This window comes from Manis pentadactyla, chromosome 5, assembly GCF_030020395.1.
Source record: "Manis pentadactyla isolate mManPen7 chromosome 5, mManPen7.hap1, whole genome shotgun sequence".
Taxonomy (NCBI): Eukaryota; Metazoa; Chordata; class Mammalia; order Pholidota; family Manidae; genus Manis; species Manis pentadactyla.
In genome coordinates this window covers 1573036-1599574 of record NC_080023.1, presented here as the reverse complement: position 1 = coordinate 1599574, position 26539 = coordinate 1573036, and the positions used below count along the sequence as shown (strand labels likewise).

The following is a 26539-nucleotide window of genomic DNA, read 5'->3' as shown; positions in this document are numbered from 1 at the left end:
ACTGATACGTGAAGGGTGCATATTATAAATCCTGAGCAACCTCGAGAAATCCCAGTCTGAGGAGGGACACAAACTACACACCACAACTTGCAACTGTGTGTCACAGGAAGAGGCTGTGGCCTCTCTGGGTTAATGAGCACTGAACCCCTAAATTACCCAAGGAGTAGAAATGTCCTGGCTGCCCCAGAGCCCACATCCCCAGGGAGCAGCAAAGGCAGACAGACTGCTGTGTGGTTTCTGCTGACCTCCCAGCTCCGTGACCCTGGGCAGTCACCCCTGCTCCCCTCCCCGTGCAGAGGGGCCACCTGGGGTGAACCAGAGGCCCCCTCTGGAGCTGGATGCGCTGAGGCAATTGCCACCATGCCAACGACCCCACCGAGCACCTGCCTGGGGCCCAGCCCGGTGGACCCCAAGCCCATTCATTCCTTTCATCTCAGTTGCAGCCTCAAGGACCACAGACAAGGAAACTGAGGCACTGCCCCTGCCATCCAGGGCGGGAGGAGGACGAGGCGGCAGTGGTTTTTCAGGCAAGATGGTGAGGGACGCAGGTGCTGGGGGAGAGGTCAGAGGGCAGGGACTTCCCTGCTGGGGTCGCCCTGGCACCACCTCTGAGATGATGGCCCCATCCACGCACCAACTAAAGCACCATCGTTGGTATTTTGTGTCCTATTGATTTTCCTGTTACCGGAATGGATTCGTTTTTGAAGAGCACTTCACTTTGCCCCTGACAATGGGAGGCCAGCACCCCTGGAGTGCACGATGGCACAGTGGGGGTGCCTTCCCTGGAGGGCGAGACACACGCACGTCCGAAGTAACCCCGAAGCCCTTGCTGGGAAAGCCTCCTGGGTGTCACTGCCAAGGTGTGAACCCCACTCCAGCAGCCGCTGTGACACTGGGCAAGTCACTCAACCTCTCTGAGCCTCGGTTCTTTCTGGGGCACCAGGTCACTGACCCCCCTCAAGGTGTAAGGTTTGAATATGACAATGGATATAAACTGTCGAGTGCAACAGGGCTTGGGAGACCAACAAGACAGCGCCTACCTTGTGGGGACGGGGCACCCTCTCTGCAGGCCAACCCGCCTCTCCCAGTCCGGGAGCCCCTGAGAGCCCTGCCGACACTGCCTGACGGAGGGCTCCATGGGGACGGGTCAGGTCATTCCAGACGGCACAGTGCCCACCTCCTGAGTCAGAGCCCGTGCTGACCAGGGGCGCCAGGAGCTAGGGGACCCCACCCACCGTCACCTGTGTTGAATGCACTTCTCAGCTCACTGACTTCACACTCACATCTGTGAGTACCAGGTTGGACGTGGGGAGGCTGTGGCTCCAGCTCCCAAACCCAGGGCTGCTTTCAGGGAACTGTGCTCCTTCTGCCCTGCCACTCAGGGCTTCCTGCACCAGACGGCCCCCACAAAAGTGGGACCAGGGCAGGAGGGGCTCTGCAGCCAGGAAACCCCTCCCAGGACCCACCTCACGGGTCAGAGCGGCTCCATGCGCTCAGAGCAACCAGGACCTCTCCCGGGGCCCCCATGCCAGGGTGAGGCTTGGGTGGGCTGGTCTCCACACAGGCTTGGGGGGCAGCCCTGGGACCTGGGGCTCCCGACGGCAGGGCCCATGCCCCACCCTGGTGGTGCTGCCTGAACAGGGTGCCTCTCAAAGGAAGGAGTGTCCCCTCAGTGACATGGGCGACACCACCACCCACACCCCAGACACTACTGAACGAACGGGAAGGTCGCCAGGGCATATTCTCTGGAAAACTGAGGACACAACAGTGTATGACGATGCCATCTTTTGTGTAATTGTACATGAAACACATGAAGACTATGCTCTGGAATCAAAAGAACCGGCGGTGCGTCTGGGAGCAGCAGGGGGAAGGGCGGGGGTGGCGGCTGCGCCCGCGGCACGGGCCTCCGGCCTTGGTCACACCGTGCCCAGATGCTTGCTACCGTCAGCAGGAGCCACGGGGGGAGATGGGGCACCTCGTTTGGTTCTAAGGCAGAAACAACCCCCACGTGCGTTACAGCTTTTTAGAATCCCCCGTCCGGCGGGCCGCAAGCGGCTGGCTCCAGCCCAGGCGGGGCAGCGGCGCAGCCGGGGCAGCCGCTCTCCTCAGGCAGGCAGCCAGAACCGTGCCTGGGGCGGCCGGCTCGGCACATCTCCGTCTTCAGCACTGCGAGCCGACTGAGAACCTTCACGCTCTCGTTCTCATGCAGTCTGAACACATTTAGGAGCGGCCCCATTTAAAATGCAAACCCAGCTCTCGGCTGGGCTGGGTTAGGAGTGATCTGCCGTCTCTAGTTGTCACTGTTTAAGTAACACGGTTGTATCACCATGAAAATCTGGAGGGAGGAAGAAGGGAAATGGCCAGGAACCCAGGAGCCCAGGAAGGGCAGGACTCGGAGAGACCGGGGCCCTTCTCCACGGCTCAGCCTCCCACCCGGGCGCCACGCGCAGGGCAGACGCGACTCACAGAGCCTGCTTGTCCTTCTTGGGAGTCTGGGATGGCCGCAGCTCGGCCGGCCCGTGCGCAAACGGGCAGCGGTCTGCAGGCAGCACGCAGCCGTCGGGGTGATGTGTGGAAAACCAACAGACTCGGGTCTTGAATGCTTCGGAAAACAGCCTCTGTCTGGCCTTTGGCCGCTTTTCCTTCCGCAGCCCCTCTTCTCTCCAGTCACGGATGTGGACTCTTCCCTTCACAACTGCGGTTTGGGAGAAAACAGACACAGCCCAGAAGTTACCCTGAAAGCTCACTGCTTCACAGGGTCTGTGAGGCCCCAGCTCAGGGCTGGGGACGCAGCAGCAGGAGCGCAGTCTCCACCTCGGCGAGCCGGCCCGGCGTGCGCCCCGGACACCCACAGCCCCCACGTGACTGGGGGGCAGTGACGGAGGCGGACCCGGGAGCCCAGCCAGGGCAGGGTGGGCAGGGAACGGGAAGGAGGGTGGCATCCCTGGTGAGGAAGCTGCAGCGTTGGGGTGGGAGCTGTCCGGGCAGCATGCTGGACACTGGGGGAGAGGTGTGCAGCCCCGTGCAGAGCCACGGTCCTGGCAGCGAGGGGACCTAGGGTGTGGCCTTGGGGGAGAGAGGCTGGGGCAGCTGGGGGGTGGGCTTGGAGGAGACCAGGCTGGGGACCTGGGAGACCGGGCGCCACAGGCATGGTCCCTATTTCGGACAGCATGCCGGAAACCGTTTCATCTGCAGGGGGCACGGGTCCCCGAGGGCCACATCCCCTTGTCACAAAGGGCAAAGGACCAAGGCATGAAGTGGCCCTTTCCAGGCAGGGAAGGATGAGGTGCAAGCTGCAGGAGCCACCAGGCTTGTTGGCACCCCCACCACCAGAGCCGCCGACAGCGGGTCAGGGGACAGCAGCCCCGTCAGCAGGGAGCAGTGGGCAGCTGAGCCGGAGGAGGGGGGATGCAAGGAGGGGGCTGTGGCCCCTTCAGCTCACCAGCCCCCCACGGAGCTGCCCCCCGAGCCGGCTGCCCCCAGTTGGGGTGAGCCTCCAGGGAGCTTCCCCGGGCTCTTCACCATGAGAAGCCAAGTCCGTGTGAAACAAGGCCAAAGCAACCAAATCTGTCTGGTTTTCCCTGGAAGCCGTGAACCCACCAGAGACGGAAAGGCTTAGGGAGAATTAAAGGAAGCACCCTGAGTCAGTCTGGCTCTCCCACTCCTAACGAGAACTTACAAGTACGAACTAAAGCTTGGACTTGGATCTCAAATCTCCTCGGCATACTGAGACGGTCTGTCTTCGCAGACAGGTACTTATTAAATCGTTTCCCTTGAAGCCAGACAAAGGAGCAGAGAGGCGCCCCGGGAAGGGGGTCATCCTCACGGGAGGCCACAAGCGCCTTCCCCAGCCCGCACACTCAGGCTGCGGGACCCTGCTGAGCTCCAGATGTTCCCACAGCAGCGCCCTCCTGGCGCAGCGGTGACGCATCCCAGCGGGCGGGCAGCCTAGACCCCTGAAGTGTGTGTGCAAGGAGCCCTGGAGGCAAGACCCCCATCAGGTTCCTGGGGCAGGCGCCCCAGGAAGAAGAGGGGCCCTGGCCCAGCCTCATGGTCTGGACATGTTCGAGAGAAATCTGGAAGAGATGGTGGGGACCTGTTGGTGCCAAAGGCAGATCGGGCCTGGGCCCCTCCCCTCAGGCCAGGCCGGCTCTCAGCAGGTCCTCCTGGGAGGCCTCAGGAAAGAAGACGACGCCCAGCCAGCCACGTTTTTTTGGAGCAATACCTGCAAGGCCAGGGAAAAGGGGCCCAGCCAAGATTTCTAAGGCCTGGAAAGTGGGTGCTAAGGACTGGAGACGGCAGAGGCCAGGGAGCCGTGGAGCTGGCCAGAACCCACATGCTCCCCCACGTCCCCAGGCTGTGGGGCAGGACTCTGCAGTCCCCTCCCATCCTGGGCAGGTCTGGGCCAGGTGCCCAGGCGCCCAGGCGCTGCCCTCCTGGTGCACACACTCCAGTCAGCTTGCAGTCAGACCACCAGGAGAGGCGCCAGTGCAGGAATGTGCTCCTGAGTTTAAAGAAGAATTAGAGGAACAGAATACACTCTACCCAGGTTCACTTCCCAACACGTTTCTGAACGTTTCTTCCCTAAAGTACACACTTTCTCAGATTTGAACACAACACACAAAACCCACTGCTCCACCTCCTCCTTTTCTGACAGTGGACGTTATCTTAATCAGTGTTCTGAGAAACTGTCTTAAGATTCTTCCAGAAATCACTATGGGCAATTTACGGGACAGTGCCACGTGCTGAGGTCCTGGTCAGCAGCCTGGCCTCTCCACTTGTGGGAGACCTTGGGCAAGTCTCCGACCTCTCTGAGTAGTGTCTGCATCAAGACCGCTAGCTAAGGGATTCAAGAGACGTGTGTAGACCACTCAGTGCAGTGCCATCACCGATGTGCTCCACCGGCCGAAGCTTCCTGACCACAGGCACAGGCCAGGCTGCGCAGGCCCCAGGGAAGAGGCAGACCACGAGAGTGGGTCCCCTCCATGCAGCAGCCCCAGTGCTGCCTGGCACTCAGCCGGGGCTTGGCACTAGCTGAACTGAAAGCATCTGAAGTCGTTTTTACATCCTTAACTTGTAAACATTACTAGAGACCCACTGTGTTAATTTAAAAAAAACACCATCCTGCAGAGACAAGGCCCAGCTTTGATGCATATTTTTTGCATGACTGCAGCAGAATGTTTACTCGGAGCCTGGTCCCAGGCTGCCTCCTCAGAAATGTTTCCAAAAATAAGTATGCCCCCCAATGTGAACTGCACAGAAAAGCAATCACATGCATGCATATTTAAGATGGAAAAAAAGCTATTATTTCATGAAATTAAACCAAAAAAATGTGCTGGGAAAACCAGAAGAGCAGCCCCTCTGAGCCGCACAAAGAAATGTAATTGTCTAAAGCTTTGCAGAAGGGAGAGCAGACTCCAGGCAGCCTGTGCCGGGCCCTGCTGGAGGGGGAGCCCCTTCAGTTCAAGGAGGCCCCCGTCCACTCAATCACCTGCGGGGACCTGCCTACCTAACCCAGCCTCAGCCCCAGCAAGCACCCCACGGACGGAGGCCCCAGTCCTGTGGCTAACTGCCACCCTAACAGCAGCAGCCACTGGAGAGAAGCCAGGTTTAAGTGAAAACCCAGTGTAGCCCCACAAGGCAACCAGGCCACCCGATGACATGGCAGACGCTTTCCTGAACTCACACGCACACACACATGGAGGGGCAGGCAGGTGCACCTGAATGCACACATGGTGGGGGTGGGGTGGGGGTGCACCTCAGCTCATGTGCATGCATTGGGGCGGCACCCGAGGGCATGCATGGAGGGAGCACCCAAGTTCACATGCACACATGGGGGAGAGGGAGGGGTGGGTGCACCCGAGCTTGCATGCAGGCATGGGGGTGCACCCAAGTGTACGTATGGTCGGGGGGAACCCCAGTGCACACGAGGAGGTGGGGAGAGGAGGCAGCACCCCACTCCTTCAGGGGTTGCAGGCTGAGGGGGTGCACGGATTACAGCCCATCCACTGTGGGCCAGCCAAGGAGTCCTTCCCCACCATCTGCCCAAGTCACGGTCCAACCCATACTCCACAGCAGCACAAAGTTGGGGGTGAGAGATCTGCCCAAATCCTGGGGTTCAGGTAGCTGCCTGCATACCCGCAAGGCCTCCAGGCCCCGCCCACAGATGGCACCCTGTGAGCTGGGGAACCTGGAGCCCAACAGCCTCCCCATTGTGAGGAGGGTGAGGTGAGTGTGCATCACAGGATTTCTTACTGTGACGTGGCTGAGCACCAGAGCAGCAGGCTCAGGCTGCAGGGCGAGGCCCAGCCCGGCCGCAGGGAGCGCAGGGTCTGGCCGGGGCAGCAGGAGGCAGCGAGGTGACCCAAAGCAGGACATGTGACAGAAGCACGGGCGGATCCGGGGGCCCCAGGCAGGAATGGGTGGGGCAGGCAGAGCTGTTCAGGAAAGGTGCCGTGGACCAGGCAGAGGGCGCTCAGGGTGCTCGTCTGCAGGACGCACAAGGCCAAAGCCCCACCCCAACCTCAGCCCAGAAGGCCCTCGGACACGTGAGGAGCCCAGCCGGCAGGCTTTCAGCCCGGCTCTTCCTTCCTTGTGAGGGGCAAGCAGATCCTGCCCAGGGGAAGCAGGCCTGGGGCGGTGCCAGAGGACATGAGAGGTAAGGGCGGCGTGGCCGGTGCCCTGGCCCGGCAGAGATGCTCACACGGTGACTCCCTGTTCTCTTTTCAATTTCTCTGTGAGTCTGCCCTGCTCTAAGATACAGTTCATTCGGGAAAAATGGGAAGGTGGGACTAGGAAAGAGGGACGTCAGAAGCTCCGGCTGCCTCAGGCGCGGTGGAGCGTGCCGCCGGGTGTCTGAGAAACAGGCCCATGTCAGGCTAAGTCCCTTACCTTCAAACACCTGGTGGTTGTTTCTAAGCAGCGTCTGCAGGCCTCCGCATTCCCGCTTCAGCCGCTGTAGCGTCTCCCTGCCCAGCTCGCTGGCCACTTCAGCCAATGAAAGGCTCTCTGTTGACAACGGGGTTTCCCCAAACAACAAAAGGCTGTTACAAACCCGTTCCCCAGGCACAAGCCGTTAGGCCTGGAAATCAACGCCAGGCCCATACATTCAAATCCCTCACGTGTGTCAGCAGGAGGGACCCCGAAAATTTAAATTTAATTCAGTGTACACCTCACAACAGCTGGAACTACACAGGCACAGCCGCCACCACCCGAGGGGCCTGGAACTTGCCACCTGCCAGGCCCTGCTCTTAGTGTCTCACGTCCCCCCACCCAGCCAGCCAGCCACCCAGCCTTTAGGTGAGCCCAGGAGAGCTGCGCCCCCGGCAGAAGATGAGCGCCTCGGCCCCAGGGGCAGCAGCTGCTCTTCCTGCTGTGACTCCACCTATCAGAGCCCAGCCAACTTCCATGCCACCTTCCTGCCCCTGCAGGGGGAGGGGACCCCCAAGCCCCACAGTGCGCCGACCCTCACACGCACAGCTTTGGCCACCACCGTGCAGCTCCTCGGAGCCTCCTCTTGGCTGCTCCGCCTTTGACACGTGTGCGTCCTGACCCACTCGTGAGGGCAGGGGCCACCTCCTCCCACCCGTGTCTCCCCCAGCCATGCCTTGCAGAGCACAGATCCCAGGTGCGAGTCAGTCAGGACAGACCCACTCATACACACACAGGGCTCAGAAACATGGCGGCCCCGTGCCTGGGGCAGGGCTGGGGAGGGGGTCACTCACTGCAGGGACTAAAGTATGGAAGGCCCACCTGCGGGGGAGAGCCCGCCGGCTGGGAGGCCCAGGGCACAGCTCCACCTCACCAGTACAGGCTTCCCCCGCCCCAGGCTGACGGCAGCCCCTCTGGGGAGGACGGTGCCCTGGCTCCCCAGATGCCCCCAGTGGGTGGGCAGGCCTGCGCCTGGATGGTCAAGCCTAGGGAAGGAGCCAGTGTCCACTCACAGAGGGCGCCGTGTCCCAGGCAGACAAGCACCCTGAGCTCAGCCATTCCCAGAGGATGCAGCAGGGGAAAGGTCTGTCCTGGGAATAAAAGGTCAGACTCTTCACTGTCACACTTACCCGAATACCTGCAGGGATCCCTGCCCCCATGCCTGCTTGGGCCCTGTGCCCTTTGTGGCTTCACTTCGTGGCTTCAAGCCCCCCAGACCCGGCCTGCCCTTCTCCTCACTCTGGGCCCGCCTCAGGGCACACCTAGGGAAGTGGGGTGCCAACCCAGAGAACGCCCCACAGCACCTGGGGGCCTGTAAGCAGCCACACGGGTGCTCAGCCACTTGGACCAGGGAGGCTCTGGCCAGGGCCGCCATGGGGTCCCTAGAAGTTCTCCTGATCAGACGGAACAGGGCTGGGGGATTCCTGGAGAAGGGGACATGCTCAACGGTGCAGCCACGTCACTAGTACAAGAGACGGGGGTGTGATGATGCAGACACTGGGGGCAGGACAACATTCGGGGGAGGGGGAGACCAGGCCCAGAGAGGAGGAGCCATCGCCGCCTCCTCCCCGGCCGGTCCCACCAGGCAACCGGCCAGAGCAGGCCCCGCAGGCCGAGGGACAGGACGCGAGTTCCCCCAGCGACCGCAGCGCAGCCCCACAGCGCCCCCTGGCGGCTGACGGTCCCGGTCCCGGTCCCGGGGGCAAGTGCAGGCGGGAGGCGGCCCCTCGGCCAGCAGCCCTGGGTGCCAGGAGCACTGCCCACCTGACTTCATAAAGATGGTGGGACCTCATACCCTGGTCCCTCTCCCTCTAGAACGCCACTAGTTTCAGCACGCTACCCATCCTGTGAAAACAGATACAATTTTCTCCCTCCCACAGTGTCTAATTTTTGCATTTTGGGGATTTCAAAGAGAATTATCAAACCACAACATCTCCAAAACATTATCACATATTCAAGGGGCCAGTGCCTTTTCTGGCATTCAGTAAGTTGTTTTCTATTTGGACAATTTCTGTAGACTAAAAATGAGTGGCTCTAGACCCTCAGGCCAGAACGTGTCTGTAGAGGTTAAGTGCGGCCCAGACGTGACCCTCCGACCGTAGTTAGCCTCCTCCCGTGAGGGAGCCGAATTCCTACACGCCAACAGGAACTACACGGAAAACGGGTAAGCGAGCTGATAACTGGCCTATTCCTCAGCAATGCCTCTTTACAATACAGTCGGTTAAAATGACCGCACACTTGGGTCACAAAGGAGGCAAAGGAGGACTGAGTCACCACCTGACACCCAGCACGTACGCAGCCCCAGGGTGCGGGGTGGTTACCTCCTCGATTCCAGGTCTTCAAGCTGTCACTTTGAGAACTTCTTGCGTTTAACTGGTTTCCACCCAACAACAAATTCGCCACGTGCAAAACCACTTGGTCAACGAAATCCCGAGGGAGGGCAGCACAGTTCCTCGGGCACTCAGCTTTTTCTCTGGGGTGAAATCCAGTCAGCCAGGGTCCTTCCGGCCGGGCCTCCACCCCTGGCTCGGCGCCCCCGGCTCTGTGGCCGTCAGGGTGACCAGTACCGCCCGCGGCAGCTGGCGGGGGAGGAGCAGGCCCCTTGCCAGGGCAGTTCCCGGGGCTGCTCTGTCGGCCGTTAATGTACTGGGTTCTCTGCACATCGATGAGAACTTCTTGGGAGGGCGGGTATGTTCTCGATTTCCCAAGGAGACACACCTGCATTTGGAGAGAGCGAAGTGAGCGCCTAGGCAGGCTCCTGAGACACTTCACTGCTCTCCACGGAACTCTCCTGTTCTGGCGTGCAAATCACCTAAGTTCTAGAAAGCTATCATGAAAGAATCCTTATTTTAAAAACTAATACCAACATAAATGACTTAAAAAAAAAAAAAGACTAACAGCAAAAGTCCATGAAAAATCTCATTGCTGAGGCTTCCCGAGATAACATGCACATCGGGTCCACATTACTGAGATTCCTGCGCCATTCTACACACTCCCTCGTGTCAGCCTCGTTCACACCCAGCTCCGTCTCTCATGCACCCCCGGATGGTGACCCTGAGAGCTCTCAAAGTGAGAATCTTCCCACCAACCTTGCCAGAGCCAGGGAGGCATGTGCAGACTCATTTCCTTCTCGTACACCCAGAGGCTCCCTGCAGGGGCCCCTGGGGGAGTGAGGCCCAGCCCAGCAACACTGCCCCGAGCACAGCATTTCTGACTTCCTCCCTGGCCATTAACTACAAAGCCAGGTCACAGATGAAAGCAAGCTAATCATATCCGAGCCACCACTTCCTGCTCCCCAGCTCTGCCACTGATGCATGTGTGATCTGGGGCAGGTGACAACTTCCCTGCATGGCTGACCTGTGACTGGTCCTCACTAAATATCACTCCTGGTCTGACCCCAAAACATCCAGTCGCTGTAAGAAAGCTGAGGCTCAGAGAGATCACGGCCGAGCCCAGGTGCCCAACCAGCAATGGAACGAATGCAAAAGTCAAGCCAGCTGCATCCTTATGCCCACCTACGTGACCCAAACTCTAGCCATTTTCAAGTCAGTGCCGACCTCAGGGGACCATGCCTTGCCAAAGGACAGAGAGCAGCATGAGGGCTCCGAGGCTAAGCCCTACAGGAGGTTCCCAAACACACTGAGCAGGGCCGGCGGTGCGGTGCCCGTGCCTGGCGTGCCGCGGGCCCGGCCCCTCCTGCAGCGAGCACCTGCTGGAAGGCATCGCCCCACACAGTCCTCGCGGTCTTCCAGCCGAGCCAAGGAGAGCTGCTCCTCCCCACCTGGCGGACCAGGACACGGCTGCAAGGCGGTGGCAGAGCCGAGGGCTGAGCCATCTGTCATCCTTTTCACCGCGTGCAGCCATCCAGCGGGTGATCTGGGTTGGACAGGATCTAGGTTTTGTCTTTCAAAAAGAGCACGTGGCAACTACGGAGCCTCCCAGAAGAAAGCAGGGACAGTGTGAGCTGATGTCAGCCCTTCCCAGGACGCTCCCCACGGGCCAGGCCCGGGCAGCACTGGGCGGGAAGGCCTCCCTCTCGGCCCTGACCACCAGCAGTCTCGAGGACACGCCGGAAGCTTCCAGAGACTGTGCAAGCGTCGATTTCCACCCGCACACACTACAGTTCAGGCAAATCTGAACAAAGGAAGCATTTAATGAAAAAACTTGGAATCATCTTGAACTTCTGAAACAAATTTTACTTCCCGCTAATTATTTGGGAATCCAAGGAGTCAGAATTCAGAGCGTTCAGCCTCAGACCGCGCGAGGGTCGGGAGCTTCTGCACAAGCGAAGTGGACCCCCACCCCGGGAAGCTCCAGGGCCACTCGTAGTTTCTGGAAAGGAAACCGAGACCTGGTGAGGGTCCCTGCAGCACCAGCCCGGCCTGGAGAGGTGCCAGCAGGCCTCCAAGAGGGGCCGCACGGGCAGAACGGGCCTCTGAAGCCCACAGCGGCCGAGACGCCGGCCTCCGCGCGGGCGCCTCCTGGAACCCCCCCCCGCCCCCCGACGCCGGCCCGGCCCGCGGGACGCACCCTCTTGGTGGAGGGGATTCTCAGGCAGTCCTCGTCCACGTGGAAGCCGCACGCCACGCCCACCTCCTCGAGGAAATCCAGGTACTCCCGGTACTGCGTCTTGGCGCTCTGCCTCCGGCGGTGCCTCCCGGCGAAGTCGAAGAAGCAACAGGGCAGAAGGAAGAAGCGGCAGCTGTGGGAGGACCTTGGGGAGAACCCGCCCGCGTGTCAGGGGCACAAAGAGAACTCGGCAGAAAGCCACGCGGCCGCGCCCTGGGGCAAAGCACGAGCGCCCGCTGATGGGCGATTTTGTTTCCTATATGAAAGGGCGAGTCAGGGGCCCTCCTGTCCCCTCCTGGCGCGAGCCGGGAGCTCTGTCCTTTCACCGTATCTCTAAACAAACACCTGTGCCTTGCTCTCCTGACAACAACAGAAAAGGTAAATTATTGCCCTCCCCAATTTAATTTTAGAAATAATACATCTTTTCAACAAAATATGAATTTACTTTTACAAAAAATATTTTTCCATGGCAGTTATTCTTGTCAACAATAACCACTACTTCCTGAAGTGCTCTGAGGCTTTGGTGGTGAACTTCAGAGGCGGGCACGACAAAGCCTAAGTTTCCTCCCGACCCTGCTACACCCCGAGAGCTAAAGCCGTCTAAGGAACCCCGGAGAGAGGACACTCGGCAACACAACGCGCCGCGGCAGCCCCGTGACCTGCGTCTTGACGGAGTCCTTCTGATACGAAAGCCTAAGCCGTCCCTGGGAGGTGCGCACAGCTTTGCTGCGAGGATCTCTATACTGACAGGTTTTTCCTCTGAAGGCAAACCCTCCTATCAGAAAAACCTCCCCAGAAATGACACACCTTTCAATGCTGACAGGTATCACAGAAGGAACAGAATTCCAGTTAGCACTGTCCGACAGAAATATCGTGTGGACAACATACGTAACTCTGTATTTTCCAGTAGCTATATTTTAAATAGTAAAATAAAACAGGTGGAATTTATTTTAAATTTAACCCAATACATTCAGTATATTATCATTTCAACAATCTGAACAAGCTACATTTCGAATGCTCAGTCATCACAAGCAGCTAGTTTTGGACAGGGAGGTTTAGGTTATTACGAAACATCCCCAGCCATTCACAGGCCAACTTCTCCACTGACTCACCTGGCTGCAATGACGGGTATCCATGGTGTTAGTTCATCAGAATGGTTGCCTATTAACCAATCAACGTCAGGGAAAAGGGTCTTATCACTTGGTGTGATTGCACCTTCCTAAAAGAAAACACAAACAAGACTGAGTGTTCAGTAAATAAACAGAGAGCTACTGAGGCAGCCAGGCGGGGCGGGAGGGCGAAGGCCCTGCAGAAGCAGAGCTTGCTGCTCCCGCCAGCATCTCAGCCCCCTGGGCTTCTCCTGTGAAAGGCAGAGGAGTCCGCTTCGAGGAGACAATACTGCTGCACGGTGTCTCTAAACTGAAAGGTTTTCCCTTTGAAGGCAAATCCTCCTACCATCAGAAAAAACTTCCAAAAAGTGACACACCTTTCCATGCTGCATAGGTATTATAGAAGTAACAGCTCCGATTAGCACTGCCCAACAGAACTACCACGTGGACATGTGCGTCTCCAGGACTGGGGGACCGACATGCAGGTACCTGGCCCCACGTCTGCCCAGAGGGCTTGAAATACTGGCAACTTTCAGCATCACCACTAGAGAAAGCAGCAGCTTCCTGAGCGCTGATCTCCTTTTCATGACAGGAATGTGCTCCTTCGCTAAGGCTTGAAAAGGGGCCATCAGAGATGGGAACACAGGAACCACTTCATCTTTGGCAGAACACGGGCATAAGAAATGGCCCTAAGTGTGGGTAGGTGGAAAGCAGTGACGTCTGAAGCTGATTTAAAACCTCAGAAGTCCTTCAATCTACATGATGAAGTGTATTTATGGAAAGAGAAGAGGAAGAATTTACATATACAAGTTTGCATAATTCTTTTTGCTATTCTGCTCTTCTGTAAACTCTCAGATGGAAGTAAAAACCCACTGAAAAGGCGTTCTGCTGATTTCTGTAGTTGAGTGAGACACGCTTGCTTTACGATCCAAGAACTTGCAATGAACACCAACCTTTGTGTCAACAGCAGGCCATCGCTCATTACTGAACTCACTAAGCTCAACAGTCAATCTGTCAGTAAAAACTATGCAAGATGCTCTCCGTCTTCAAACTAAGGAAAGGATGCCCGACAGTGAGTGGGAGTGTCACCCTCAGGGAGGGCGCTACGACACTTTTCAGGGCCTTCCCTCATAAACAACACAACCACAAGAGTCTTCTGCAGACATGACATATACAGAAAGAGAACTCAAATTCTACAATTATTCTGGTTCTTAAATTGAGTACATACTCTTCTATTTACATATAAAATACTGAAAATAGTATTGCTCAAATAGTCAATGCATAACTTCAAAGCAGGAAAAACAAACCTTTGATATTATTTATTCTTTATTTCTTCCCAGTCTGTATTTAAATTTGCCTCCCTTTAAACGGCCTATATTAGTAAGTTCGCACACGTAATCACCACGATCACATTCACAGTCACCTTGCCAACAGCACTAGACAACAAAGCCCTCCTGCTGCACACAGTTCTGACATCCTGGATATAGCAAATGGCGATACTCCTATTTCATACACAGATTCACAAACAGAACTAAGCCACTTTGTGATCAGCACAATACTGTTTTTAAAACGTGTTTTTTCCTAATTGTCTCTTGCTTACAATCAAATGCTTTTGAAAAAAAGCAGTCGTCTTCCACGCTTGGCCTATGATGTCCAGATTGAACCTACTCATGGAAATCACTCATTTACTAGGAAACACCCAAATCACGACCTTGCCAACACACGCAGGCTGTCCAGCCACATTCCAGGCAGGTGTAGCAGAACGAGGAAGCACCCACCCTTGTATTTAGCCCTCAATGAGTAGGACTCTAAGAACTATGACTGAAGGCTCACGTGTCATGGGAGACACGAGACACTGAACACGGAGCTCTCGTTAGCAGGCCTGAGGAGCTGGGGTAGAGGTCCCAACTCCACAGAAAAATCTGAGGCGAGCTGCTGGGCACCATCAAATCAAGACCTAGAGCCTTACACCCATTCTCCACGGGGTGCCTCATGCCGGCGGCTCTTCCCCAGGCTCCACGTAAACAGAGGGCTGGGTCAAGTGCCGTCTGAACTGCTTACCCAAAGAAATTGATTTGCTTTGTCACAAACAAAGGGCAACAGGGAAGCCTGTAACCCACCACGTTACTCCTTTTGTTCCAGACATCAGCCTCTACCTAAACTCAGCCCGGCTGCAACAGCATAATGTCACATCTGCGTGCACACCTACCCATGCATCTGCTTCAATGACTTCAAAAGTCTTAATTTATGATGTATGAGTATATAAGCAAATGCAAATTCCTGTACCATAAGAGACGACATAATTTTAAAAATGGTGAAGAGCTGTCAGGCAGCTACAACGATCTTCCCTTCCTTTAGTCTCTTTAAAAATATCTGCATTATTCTTCTCAACTCTAAAAGAAAATGAGAGAGAATACATAAAAAGGCTCAACTTTATTTTCTGTTTACAGATGAAGTAATATACCTAAGATTTGTTTCAAAATAACTGTGGGGCTACCGTTGGCCAGTGAGATACAGAACCATCGCTGAAGCTGGCCGCTGAGTCACTGTGGTTCATTATGCTCTTCTCTCCACCTTTGTGTATTCTTGACATTTTGCATAATGAAAAGTCAGATTCTTTACATTTCTCAAGACAGCATTCTGCCTTCTGTTGGGCAGGAAACTGTCCTAGTCACTGCAGGCACTGTAACCCCAGGACAAAGGTTTGGAGGCATCCTGGGCACCTGAGCAACAGAAGCTGGGGGTGGGAAGGCTGGCTGCACCCACAGTACCCACTAGCCATGCACATGAACCCCACTGCTAACTGCCCCCCTGCTGCCCTGGAGGCCTCGAAGGAGATCAACACCTATGAAGATGGCACTGGCCCTGGGGTGGGTGCTGGTGGGGAGAGAGACACTCTGCAGCTGCAACCTGACTCTCCTGCACCCAACTCCTGGCCCACCTTCTCCCGCTCGAGGCCCTGCCCTCCCCACCCGGCTGAGGTTCCTTGCTGCTTGGCGCTCACAGCCACCTGCCACATACCCACTTGTGTATGTGTCTGTCCCCCTTCCCCACCCCCATTTGTCACTGTTGAGTCATCAGCACCTAAGAGAATGTCTGCCAGGTAGTAGGCATTAAAATATTTGGTAAATATGTGACTATTTTTTCTCTTCTTTTTTACTGCATCTTATGGCATTCAAAATTATTCCTGAAGTGAAAGCATATTTCAAGTAAAATCCTTCTTAAAACCGTTATGACAGTATTATGTAAACCCTTTTAAAATTCAGCTTATGAAAACATGTTTTTTAAAGTGGACAGGCATTTACAGTGTAATTTGTCTTCTGAGAACAGGTGGTGAGGGAAAGAAGGAAAAGAAGGGAAAGAAGGAAAGGTGATGACCACTCCCACCCCGTCTCTAGGGCCCCACCTCTCCATGGCCTGGGGCCCCCACCTACACCAGGGGCCGCAGGACGGTCGCAGAACGTCAGCACACGTAAGACCCCGGGGGAAGCCAGCTCTCAGCTCAGCACCTGCCAGCACCCCAGGAGCCGGGACAGCGTCGTCATGAGTGACTCCACGGACCATCACTCTAACTTTAGAAGCAGTGTTTATGGACACCTGCTAACGGCTTTGGAAAATGCTGAGGATGGGACGTTAATGAGCAACAGCCAGAGTCAAGATCCTACACCCAGCATGGTCACAAATGAAGCGTGTGTGTTCATGTCCTTGAGTTAAAAATAGTGATCCCTTCTGGGAAGGAGTCATAAAAAAAACGAGGACATCCTATCCAACTTCTAGCAAGAGGGCACACGAGGGCTACCAACTGACAGGAAGAGTCCCACACGTCCCAGAGCCTAGGGGGCCGCTCCCCCTCCCGCCTGCACACTGCTGTGAGGGGGGTGCAGGGCAGGTGGGCATCTCAACTCCACACCAAGCTCCTGGCCACTTGCCCCTGAAGATGCCGTTCTGTGAGGGGCTCTCAGAGCCCCTCTTCCAGGTTCCCTTAACCCACAAACCTCCCGGGCACCAGGACTGGCATGGCACCACGCTTCACAGCTCTTCTGTGTGGGCCCCAGATGCGTCCTCCTAAAAGGCTGCCAGGGCGCCCCTTCTCCAGCTGGGTCCTGGCAGCGCAGGCCCCCGCTCAGCGGTACCTGAACAAGCATCCTGGCGCAGCACCAGGGAAGATGCAGAGAGCAAGGTCTGTCCCCACCCCCAGGGAGTGAGGAGCACAGGGGAGGCCCAGGCCCTGCACACCCAGCTCCTCTGACGCCAGCGTCAGCATCGTGTTCTCAGCTCAACCAGAAGGCTCTATAGTCTGCAGGCTCATCTTTCCCTTCAAACTTCAGAACACTTTGAATAATGTGCATGTGTGGTCAGCCCTTCTGACCAGCCAACCCACAGACGCTCATTCAAACAGCCGCCAGGGGATAACCATGCTGAGATCAAATGAGCAAACAGAGCCAGTACCTCTAAGTGAGTCTGTGGGCCGTACATGTCCCAGATTTTTCTTCTTCGGACATCGATCCCTCTGCCTGGATGCTGAAATAATTAAATTCAGAAATCAAAGGTTAAGTTCAGTACATCGTAATTTAGCAAGAACAAATCAAACTCTACAGGAATCGCCACCAGTGTGAAGTCCGAGACCCTCAGCACACATGGATGGCATCAGCAGCTCCCAGCTACTGATGCAGACACTCGCACCCCCACGAGGAAAGGTGGGACCCCACACTCCGCGAACGGTGCGAGCCTTCAAGAAGGGGGACGGAGTCGAGCGTGGGGGCTTCTCCAGGGCTGGCGTCCTAGGAAACATGCCTGGAAAGGGAGCCGGCTCTCTCAGCTCTCGGAAACATCTGCTCTGCCACCCGGCCGGCCGAGACGAGCCCTGACCCGGCACTCTGTGACCTCCCCTGTTAGCTCTCACAGGGCAACTGGGGTCACGTCCAAGTCGGGGGGAGGGGTGCATGGAACCCCACCTACCAGCTTGCAGGCCCCACCTGATGCGCTGACACTCCAGCCTGTTCACAGGTTTTGCAAACACAGACTCACTCTTTTACAAAGCCAATTCAGAAAGTACACCAACCCCATTTCACGTTCCGACAGCTGTGGATAAAAATGTCTATCCCATAGGGTGGAATGCTACGGCCAGAAGAAACTCAGCCTTGGGGTCACCAGACTGGGCTCTAAATCCCCACAGAGGCTGCCAAGGGCCCAGGTGGCCAGAAGAGTGGCACTAACAGCAGACCCCACAGGAAGGCTGAGACGGCAGACGGCGCCAGGCGCAGGCGCCTTCTGCTCAGCCAACTGCTCCGGAGTGCCAGGCGGGCGCTAAGCACCTTCTGTCTTCACTTCGTTAACCAGAAAATGGGTGTAAACACCAGCTCTGAGGTTTTATGTCATGTTATGCATAAGTGCACAGCTGTCCTCTGGACTAGCACGAAAGCACTTGAACCCACCTCGCCCTTTATTCCTACCAGGGAGGGCTTCCCAACGAAAATATCTGAGCAAAAACACCCATGCTGCTGAAAGCTGGTCACTTCATAGGCACACAGGGCACGTGCCTCAGATGTCCTCTTCCACCCAATAGGAGCAAAGTGTTTTCCCACCTGTTCCACACGCTGCCTGTTCTACAAAGGAACACAGCCTGTACTGAGACACTGTTCAGACAGCCAGGCCGACTCGGAGTCCAGATTGTGCTGGCTGAAACAGACCTCAGTGAACCCTGTGTGGAACCTGACACTCTAAAAAGGCTCCAGAAGCAGCCATGGAACCATGCTTACCCCCTCACTGCTCAGGATGTGGACCAGGAGACCATTTCCGCATCCTAAGTCAACAAAGGACTGCTTGGCCACCACTCCCCGCTCAGCTCTTTCTTGTTCCCACAGAATCTAAGTAAAGAGAAAAAAGTGTGTGATTCACTCTGCCTAAGAATAATTTAGCCACAAACCGCATGTGGGATTACAAATTACAGTTCCAGAACAAGTGGAGAAGGGACCTCCTCCGAGGCCAAGCTTCGGCACAGGTGACGCGCAGGTGAGCAGAGGGGGTTGGGCCCAGCCCACAGCTCCTGTCACGCTCGGGGGGCTAACAGAACTTTCTTCTGATATAAAGCAAGGGCCTTATAAAGTCAGCTCCCTCATGCTTTCTCTATATTCTTCAAGTTTTACACAGTTAGTCTTTTCAGATATAGCATTATTTTGTTTTGATTCAGAGAATTACAGATGAAAGGAAATTGGGAATTATCTAAACATTTTACATGTAAGAAAATCAAGACTATCAAGTTAAAGGAAAGGCCTGGAACCAGAAACACCAAATACTAAGATTAGAAAGCACATGCATGACAGGAGGGCACCCTCCTAGCTCCCAAATGCCAACCGGCCTCTCCACGTTGACTACTGATGATGGAAGCACTGGCTCAGCCTGGCTTTCTGCGGCTCAGTGTCACAATTCGAATGTGTTCTACCCTCACACAAAAGCACCATGCAAGGTTAACAAAAACTGTTACACGTGCAACCAAGCTCGGCCAACAGCACGGTGAACACCCTAACTAAGGACTTGGTAAGTGTTGTTCACTACGGTCCACCTACCAGGAGCAACGTTGCCCCACTCCACACAACCTCGGATTGTCATGTACATTCTTACCAGCAGGTAGGCAGCAATAGCCACATCTTCATACACAAACTTCTCAGGATCAGTTACTTCAGGCCACACCTAAAACACGTTCAAGGGCACATGTAAGCTGTTCTCCCATCTCCCACCATTTCACAATAGTTACAGTATCTCCATAAGGTGTAAGTCAAACTGGACTAATCATGCAATAAAATTTTCTAAATTAGCTCATTCCAAAGGCAGAAATTCACATCAGCCTCCTCTAACAAAGAGATCTGCCTAAGACACACACAGTATTACCATATCCGCATGTAACAGGGCGCGTCAAGAGCCATGGAGGCCAAAGCAAGATCTTGCAATAAAGTCAACGTACGTTTGACACTTAGATGAGGCAGCGGACGCCAGAGGAAAATGCTAAGCTACACTTCCCTCACCATTTACCTAGATGAGGACAGACAAGGAGACACAGGGCGAGGGGGGCAAGGGGACAGGAGTCAGGGGGCCAGCTGCAGCCTTTGGGTCTTGTGACCACGCTACCCTTGACAGGAGAGGCACTCGGCAGTATGCCCCCTTCACCCTATCTGTAAGGCAGGGATAGAGCCCAGAGGTCAGGCCTTCGTGGCCACACAGGATGAGCATGAGGTGCTTTTAAATGAAAACACTGGCCATGTAGGTGTGAGGTCTTGAAATTACGATGTGCAGAACGGGCGTCTGGCGGAGGGGAGACCCAGTGGCGGCGCTCAGTGCTCACATTTCTGTCTCTAGCCACAGGGGACTGGACAGTCCAGATGAGCCACCTCACTAGGGACAATTTCAAAAGCTGAAAAAACAGAAGTCCCTTCTTGAAGGTACTGGACAGCTAACAAGATCAGTTAACTGCTAGGCCAGGATCTGGGAGAGAGGGGCGGCCCGGCCCAAGTCCGCCGAGCCAGGATCCAAAGACACTTCAGCACAAGTGAGCGGTCACTGTCCCGAGCGTGTGCATCCTGGTGGGCCTCGTTCCACAGCACCAGGTGCCTGACGAAGAGTCTGTGGAAACGAGGAGTGCCGGTGACTTCTCGGGGGAGGACAGATGTGAACTAGGGAGAGTGCAAAGGAGGTGCAACTGTGTGAGCTCTGCTTTCCTTCCTAGGCTGGGTGTGAACCCACAGGCCTCGTGTAAGATACAAAGATAAGGACATGTTATGAAATGTATCTCCTTTTTGAGAATATTTTCTTTCATTCTGTAATTTTTCATATATTTTCTTAAAATATACTTAAGTTCATAATAAAGAATTATGGCAATTTAGTAATTAACATCCAATTATTTTAAATTAAATATTTCCCTTTTACTCTCTTGGAAAGAATTACTAATGTGCAAACAAACACAGTACTTTCCTGTAAATAGCTGCGATGCTTTGTGGCGCGCACCCCTGAGTATCAGGGTACACACAGCCCACAATGGGAGACCCTGCGTGGGTGCATTTTGACGCGATGTCTGCATCTGTATGAACTGGAAGGTGCACAAGAAAGCCAATTCTACCTGGCACAGTTTGGCCATGCTACCTCATGTAAATGAGGGGGAATCAAGAATTTTTCCCTAGAATTACCTTGACCAGGCCTTTGTACTTCTCCTTAAGCTCCTGGTAGGCCTTGCTGTACTTGGAAATGGAAATGAGGGACAGGGAGTTCTTGAACCCACTCCTCCTCCTCTCCACAGACCACCTGGCCAACTTCACCAACAGGTCTCCTCCGAGCCAGGAGGACTTAGGATAAACAATTCCATCTGAATGCCATCTTTCTGGACAGAAAATTAAAACAGATATGAACCTTTAAAAATAAGAGAAATATGAGTAAGCAGAGCTTGTTTCAGTTCTTATTTTTAAGTTAAATGCTTATTATCCAAAAGAAAAGAAAAATTAAGACAGCTACAAGTACAAAACAGTTGACTCAAAACACAAAACGATCTGAAACTAATTGTAGGATTCTCATCAAATAGAGAAAGACACATTTTAAAAGCCGAAATAATTCCTCTTTTCCTGCAAATATTGTTAAACGTGTTTACACATCCTATGATGGACAAGTAACAATTCTTCTCACCTTCTGCCTCAGGCACTGATGAGCCAGCTTCTAAATGCCTAAGGATTGCCCTGACATTTGTTTTTCCTAAACTTTCACATGTGCAACTCAAATGTGAGTATACAGGGCACCACGATACTTTTAAGACATTCATTGGCCAGGAGGCTCAGTGCTCAGCACGAAGCTGAGGGCACCAACAGTCCCTGGGGCAGTTTACGGGTTCACTGTCTGGGGTGTATCTTCAGCCACCAAGGCAGTGAGGCCTTGGCCCTCATCTGTTCTGCCCCTGCTCTACCCCGGCACCCACCAGTCCCTGGTCCCCAGCAGGTCCGCACTGCTGTGCTGAGTAAGTGAACAGAAGCTCAACACCCGCGGGCTCAGATCAGGATGATATACTCCCCAGGAAGGCAATTCGGGCAGCATGAGGAAGGGGGGTAGCATCCAGCTTTTGGGGCAGAGAAGAGAAGGCTACAGAAACAGAGACGGTGTTCAGTGGGGCCCCTAAGAATCAGCAGAAGCACGGGCAGCTGCATGAGGGGCACAGAGCTGAAGGCAGGCCTGGGGCACAGGGAAAACTGGCCAGCCGCTCTCATGAGACACAGTGGTTTTTTGCCACCACGTGCTTCAGAAGGACACAACTCACTCATCTAAGTAACAGGCACCGGCTCCCCACGGGAGACACACTCAGGGCGGTCACAGTGTGGCCAGAGGCTGGGAAGGACTCTGGATGGTCACCTTTCCAGTCCCTTCACCCCAGAAGCTATCCTGCTGGGGCTGACTCAGCCCGGCAAGCCCCTTCCCCGCTGGTCCCTGGGCCTCATGTTCGTCCCCAGGTGTCCCCAGTGGTCCCATGGCCCTCATCCACTCAGGCCCCCTCCTCAGGGGCGTCCCCCACCCACCCTACATACACTGGGCACACGGCCTCTGCTAATGGGGGGCATGGGAACAGAGGCCTGTCTCGCCTGCTTTACTTCTTTTCGTGGCACTTAGCACCGCCTGGCCGTAGAGCATGTATTTATGTGTCTCCCCCATGAGATCTGCTCACCACTATGTGCCCAGTGCTGGTGGGCACACAACCAGTACTGCTGAAATGAAAAGGACTTCCAGCAGCATCCCACCCAACGTCCACCTTCTTTGCACTCAACTTAGAATGCAACGCATCAGGCCCGCAGGGCCTGGCCAGGGCCCTGAGGGATGCAAGTCACAGCCTCCCAGTGCAGCAGGACAGGAAGAGCCAACCTAGAAGGATGGGGAGCAGGCAGCCGAGCCCCCACTAAGTTATCAGAGGACAAGGGGTGCTCCAAGGCATCGCCTGTACTGAGCGCCGGCAAGGGCTCTGTGCCCATACATTCCCAGGACACTCAAGCAGACAGCGTGGCCATCAGCGCCTGCCTAACAGCTCAGGTGTGTGCACCCACTGAGCTGACTGCCCTCCCCTGGCAGACACAGCTTCCCAGGGTGTCGGCTCCCCTCCCCACTTGCCAAAAAGAGCGCTGCAGCAGGAAAAGGCCTCAGGGTAAGGCTGCTTGGGCAGCCTCTTGACAATTCCAAGTCCCTGTAAAGCCAAGCCCAGTCCCCTTCTCAGAGGTTCAATAATTAAACCCCTTTCACAGGTAAGAAGACTGAGGGCCACAGAGATGCCGTACCCAAGGTCACGCTGCTAGTGGGGAAACCCAGGTCTTTCTGACTGCAAACCCCAGTCTTCCCACCGTACCCCTTTCTACGAAGCCACGAGCAAAGCCCATTCCATGTAAACAGACACAATCTCCAAGGCTGTAACAGAAAGTACAGACTGGATGTGGCTCTCAGGAGAACAGAAAAAAATTTACCCATCCTCTTCTTCACTTAAGAAAATGCCCAATGGAAGTAAACCAAATTTCACACCTCCCTTACAGGCCCAAACAACACATGAAACTAAGGGACTTTATTAAACTGCTATTGTTATAAGTGTCACTGAATACCAACTAAATGCACATGAGCCTCAGCCAGAAATAAAAAAGGAAGCTCACACTTGCACCCTAGTACCAAGCGGTGAGGCATAACAAAATAATAAAGGGATCTGAGTTTATTTGAATTCAGCAGTAAACTAGGTTAGTGAACCAGCACTGCATGGAATGTAGGGACTGAAGACTCAGGTCAGGCTGGAAGCACCCAGACGCAGGCCAGGCTCCAACCCGAATAAAGATGCACATGTCACGGAGACCCCTCCTGGGAAGCCCATTCACACAACCTCTAAATGCCTGAGAGAGAAAATACTTCCAGCTCCTCAGCAACCCAGGCTGTTGCAGCGCCCCAAAGAGTCAGCCATCAGAAACCACAGACACCGACAAGAGGTCAGTTTCTAGTCCTTACCATTCTTCTTTGCTGTGACCAAGCTGAATTTGGTAAACGTTGCTCATCTTAACCTTCAAATTCCCTTCGTTATCTTCTTCCAGAGGTAAAAAAGTTACAGTTCCATTGGGGACATCTGGGGGTAAAAAGACAAGGATGACAAATTGGAACCACTCAGTGCAGTGGCTCACAGAAGCAGTATTCACAACAGCAATGAACCAGCTAGCCATCTTGGATCCTGAGGGCTGCCCCCTCTACTCAGAATAGTGCCTCGGGGACAGACACGCCTCCATGCCCTGCTCGCTGAAGCGTCCAAGTCCACACCCTCACAGACCCGGGCAGATGGCTGTGGAGAGGAGCTCTGCCTCATCCCCCTCAGGGAAGATGAGCTGCAGCTGCAGAAGTCTGCATCCGAAGCCCTCATGGGTCCTGATCACACACACTCCCCATCTGGAGGAGGAGAACGTGAAAGGCGATCACAACACATGGACAAGAGGTGGAAGAGCTGGTCTGAGCGGGGCAGAGTCACCTGGGAAGTCTGACAAGGACACAGAGACAAACGGGGCAGGGTGGAGGCTAACACACCATGCAGAAATTTAGCACTGCTGATTGCAGCAGACAGGACAGCCGCCTGAAGATACCCACGTCCTGACACCCCGAGCTGTTACATGGCAAAGAGGGCCTCTGAAGACATGATTAAGGCTACAGGCCTTAGAAGAGGGAGAACAGACTAAATCAGGCAGGTGGGCTCAATCTAGCCACAGCTGAGAACTTTCTCCAGCTGGTACAGGGCAGTCAAATCCCAAGCATGAGAAGGACAGGATGCTGTCTGGCTCTAAGATCCAGGGAGCTGCGAGCAAGAGCCAGAGAGGCCTCTGCGAGCTCCCTGGAAGGCCTTTCCGCTAGTCTCTCGGCATGCTGAACTCCTACTGACCATTCCACATCTGGCGCTCCTGCACCTTCTCCCTCAAGCCTTCCAGACGGGGCCCCAATTAATGACCCTCCTCTGTACTATGGGTACATGTTTCCTCATGCCCCTCAGAAAAGAAGACAAAACCTACAACCTCCCTAGGACACTGCAGAGGAACTGGCATAGGCGGTACCTTTTCACTGACTTGAGGTGTATCGAATGGTTTTTTATCTAACTGCACCCTCTGCCAAAGATTCTCTTCTTGACCAAACTCTAGCCAGGATCCAATCTTGGCCGATAAGGATTTAAACAAACACTGACATAATTCCTGAGAGCTCAAGGCCGTATTCCTAGAGGACCCCAGGCCCTTGAAGTGCCTGCCTGAGAAAGGTCAAGGCTGCAAAAGAACTGGGAGTCCCAGCCCACACCTGAATGGGCCACTGTCTCTCGGCCTGTGGGAGAGGAGGAACCTGACTTCCACGCTGTCCTGCCAGTGGGTTTCAGCCCCGAGCAAGTTCACTATGGATTCAGTGGGACAGAGGAATGACCATGGAACATTCTTGGGGTGAAAGGGTTTATTACCCGACTTCTTCTCCCTGCGATAGGTGGAGCACTAGAACTATGTCTGCACCCAGCAGTCTGCAGGTCTGTACTCCTCCTTCTCTCTCTGCTTCCGCCCAGAGCACTGGGCAGAGCTCTATATACAGCGACCCAGTCAAAACAGCTTATTGCCTACGGGTGTGGAAGCAGGAGCCCAGCAGCAGGCCAGTTACATCAAGTAGTTTAGGTTCAGGTGAGGATCCTGGCCATGGGAACCCCAACTTCCCCACACATCACCAGTTAGCAAACACAGATGGGTGTCACAGGGACTAACCCCCTCCTTTTCCTTTTTGCTAATTTTTCACTTCCCTGACTCTTCTGAGCGCCCCACCACCACCACTCTCATTCTTTTAAAACACTCCACCACCTCTGCACGAATCAAAGTGAGGTTCAGTTCACGTGGGATCCTAATCCCTATTTCAACAGTGCATTACTAATTATAAATCTACGTTTACCACTTTAGCTGCCGGCTTCGTGTATCTCTGACACCTCCCACTCTCTGAAATACCCTTACCTTGCACGACTATTTCTCTCCTCGGAGCAGTAAGTGGGCAATGCAGGCTCTTTTTCGGGATGATGGTTCTGAGAACCATGTCGAGCTCGTGCTGCGCCTCCGGCCGCGAACCCGCGCGGGAGCCGGTGAGGAAGGCCAGCAACTCCCGACCGTCGCCGGCGAGGCTCCGGAAGAAATCCTTCCAAAGAGAATCCAGATCCGAGGAGGGGAGGTCTCCCTCCCCGACTCCAGCTTTGCCGGGCTGCCCGGGGGCCCCTGCGAGCAGAGGCGCTCCAGCTGCTGCTTTCTGGTCCCCCTCCTGCTGGAGCCGCCCCGGGAACTCCTCGGGCCCGCGCGCCGCCGGGGCCTGAGCGGCGCCTGCGCTCCGCCTGGGGTCGTGGGCCTCGGCGCAGGGCAGGGCGGCCCTCCGCCGGGCCTCCAGGAGGACGCCACACAGCCGCTTGTTGGCCACCTGCGGCCTCTCCAGCCACACGGCCACCGCCGCCCAGAAGCCACCCGGGAGCAGCGCATCCGGGTCGCACACTGCGGCCCGACCCACCTCCGCCATGGCCAGCCGGAGCCTGGGGCCCGGCGGCGGCGGCGCGGGGCGATGACACACTCGGCGGCGAGGGTGTGACGTTAGGGGCGGGGCGCTGGGCCGGAAACGAACGGGGAGAAGACGGAACGACCTTGCGCCAGCGTAGATTCCTGTCCGAGCTCGGGCGCGGAGGTCCTGGCTGAGCAGCTTAGCCGTTGCCTTGGTCTCCGCGGATCTGCCCGGGGTGGATTGGCGCCGGACGGTACCAGGAGCCGGGCTTTGGAGGAGAACTTCTAAACTCCTGAGGATCGCCCGGCACCCGATTGTCCCCAGTAGTGACGACTGATACCGGGCAGGGGGCGGCGCGGCGGATGTCCAGGGTCGCTCCTCTTAGGAAACCTCGCTCCAGTCCA

At 55.3% G+C, this 26539-nt stretch overlaps 1 protein-coding gene across 5 annotated transcripts in view; it reads right to left on the bottom strand.

The window, feature by feature from the left end:
- TRMT44 (tRNA methyltransferase 44 homolog) overlaps positions 1-26200 on the bottom strand; it is a 33247-nt gene extending 7047 nt beyond the window's left edge. For 3 of the 5 annotated variants that reach the window (XM_036921298.2, XM_057502004.1, XM_036921302.2), the window contains exons 1-11: positions 25610-26200; positions 23607-23721; positions 20786-21005; positions 19230-19298; positions 18368-18475; positions 17058-17129; positions 12612-12718; positions 11461-11644; positions 9252-9648; positions 6892-7008; positions 2467-2695 (exon numbers count right to left, since the gene is read on the bottom strand). In XM_036921298.2, coding sequence (XP_036777193.2) covers positions 2467-2695; positions 6892-7008; positions 9252-9648; positions 11461-11644; positions 12612-12718; positions 17058-17129; positions 18368-18475; positions 19230-19298; positions 20786-21005; positions 23607-23721; positions 25610-26156 — 2165 coding nt within the window. In that variant the 5' untranslated portion in view covers positions 26157-26200. Of the gene's footprint in view, positions 1-1808; positions 2336-2466; positions 2696-6891; positions 7009-9251; positions 9649-11460; positions 11645-12611; positions 12719-17057; positions 17130-18367; positions 18476-19229; positions 19299-20785; positions 21006-23606; positions 23722-25609 lie in introns of those variants that run through there. The other 2 variants (XM_036921300.2, XM_036921301.2) reach the window with 2 other exon arrangements.
- Between the last annotated feature and the right edge of the window lie 339 nt (positions 26201-26539).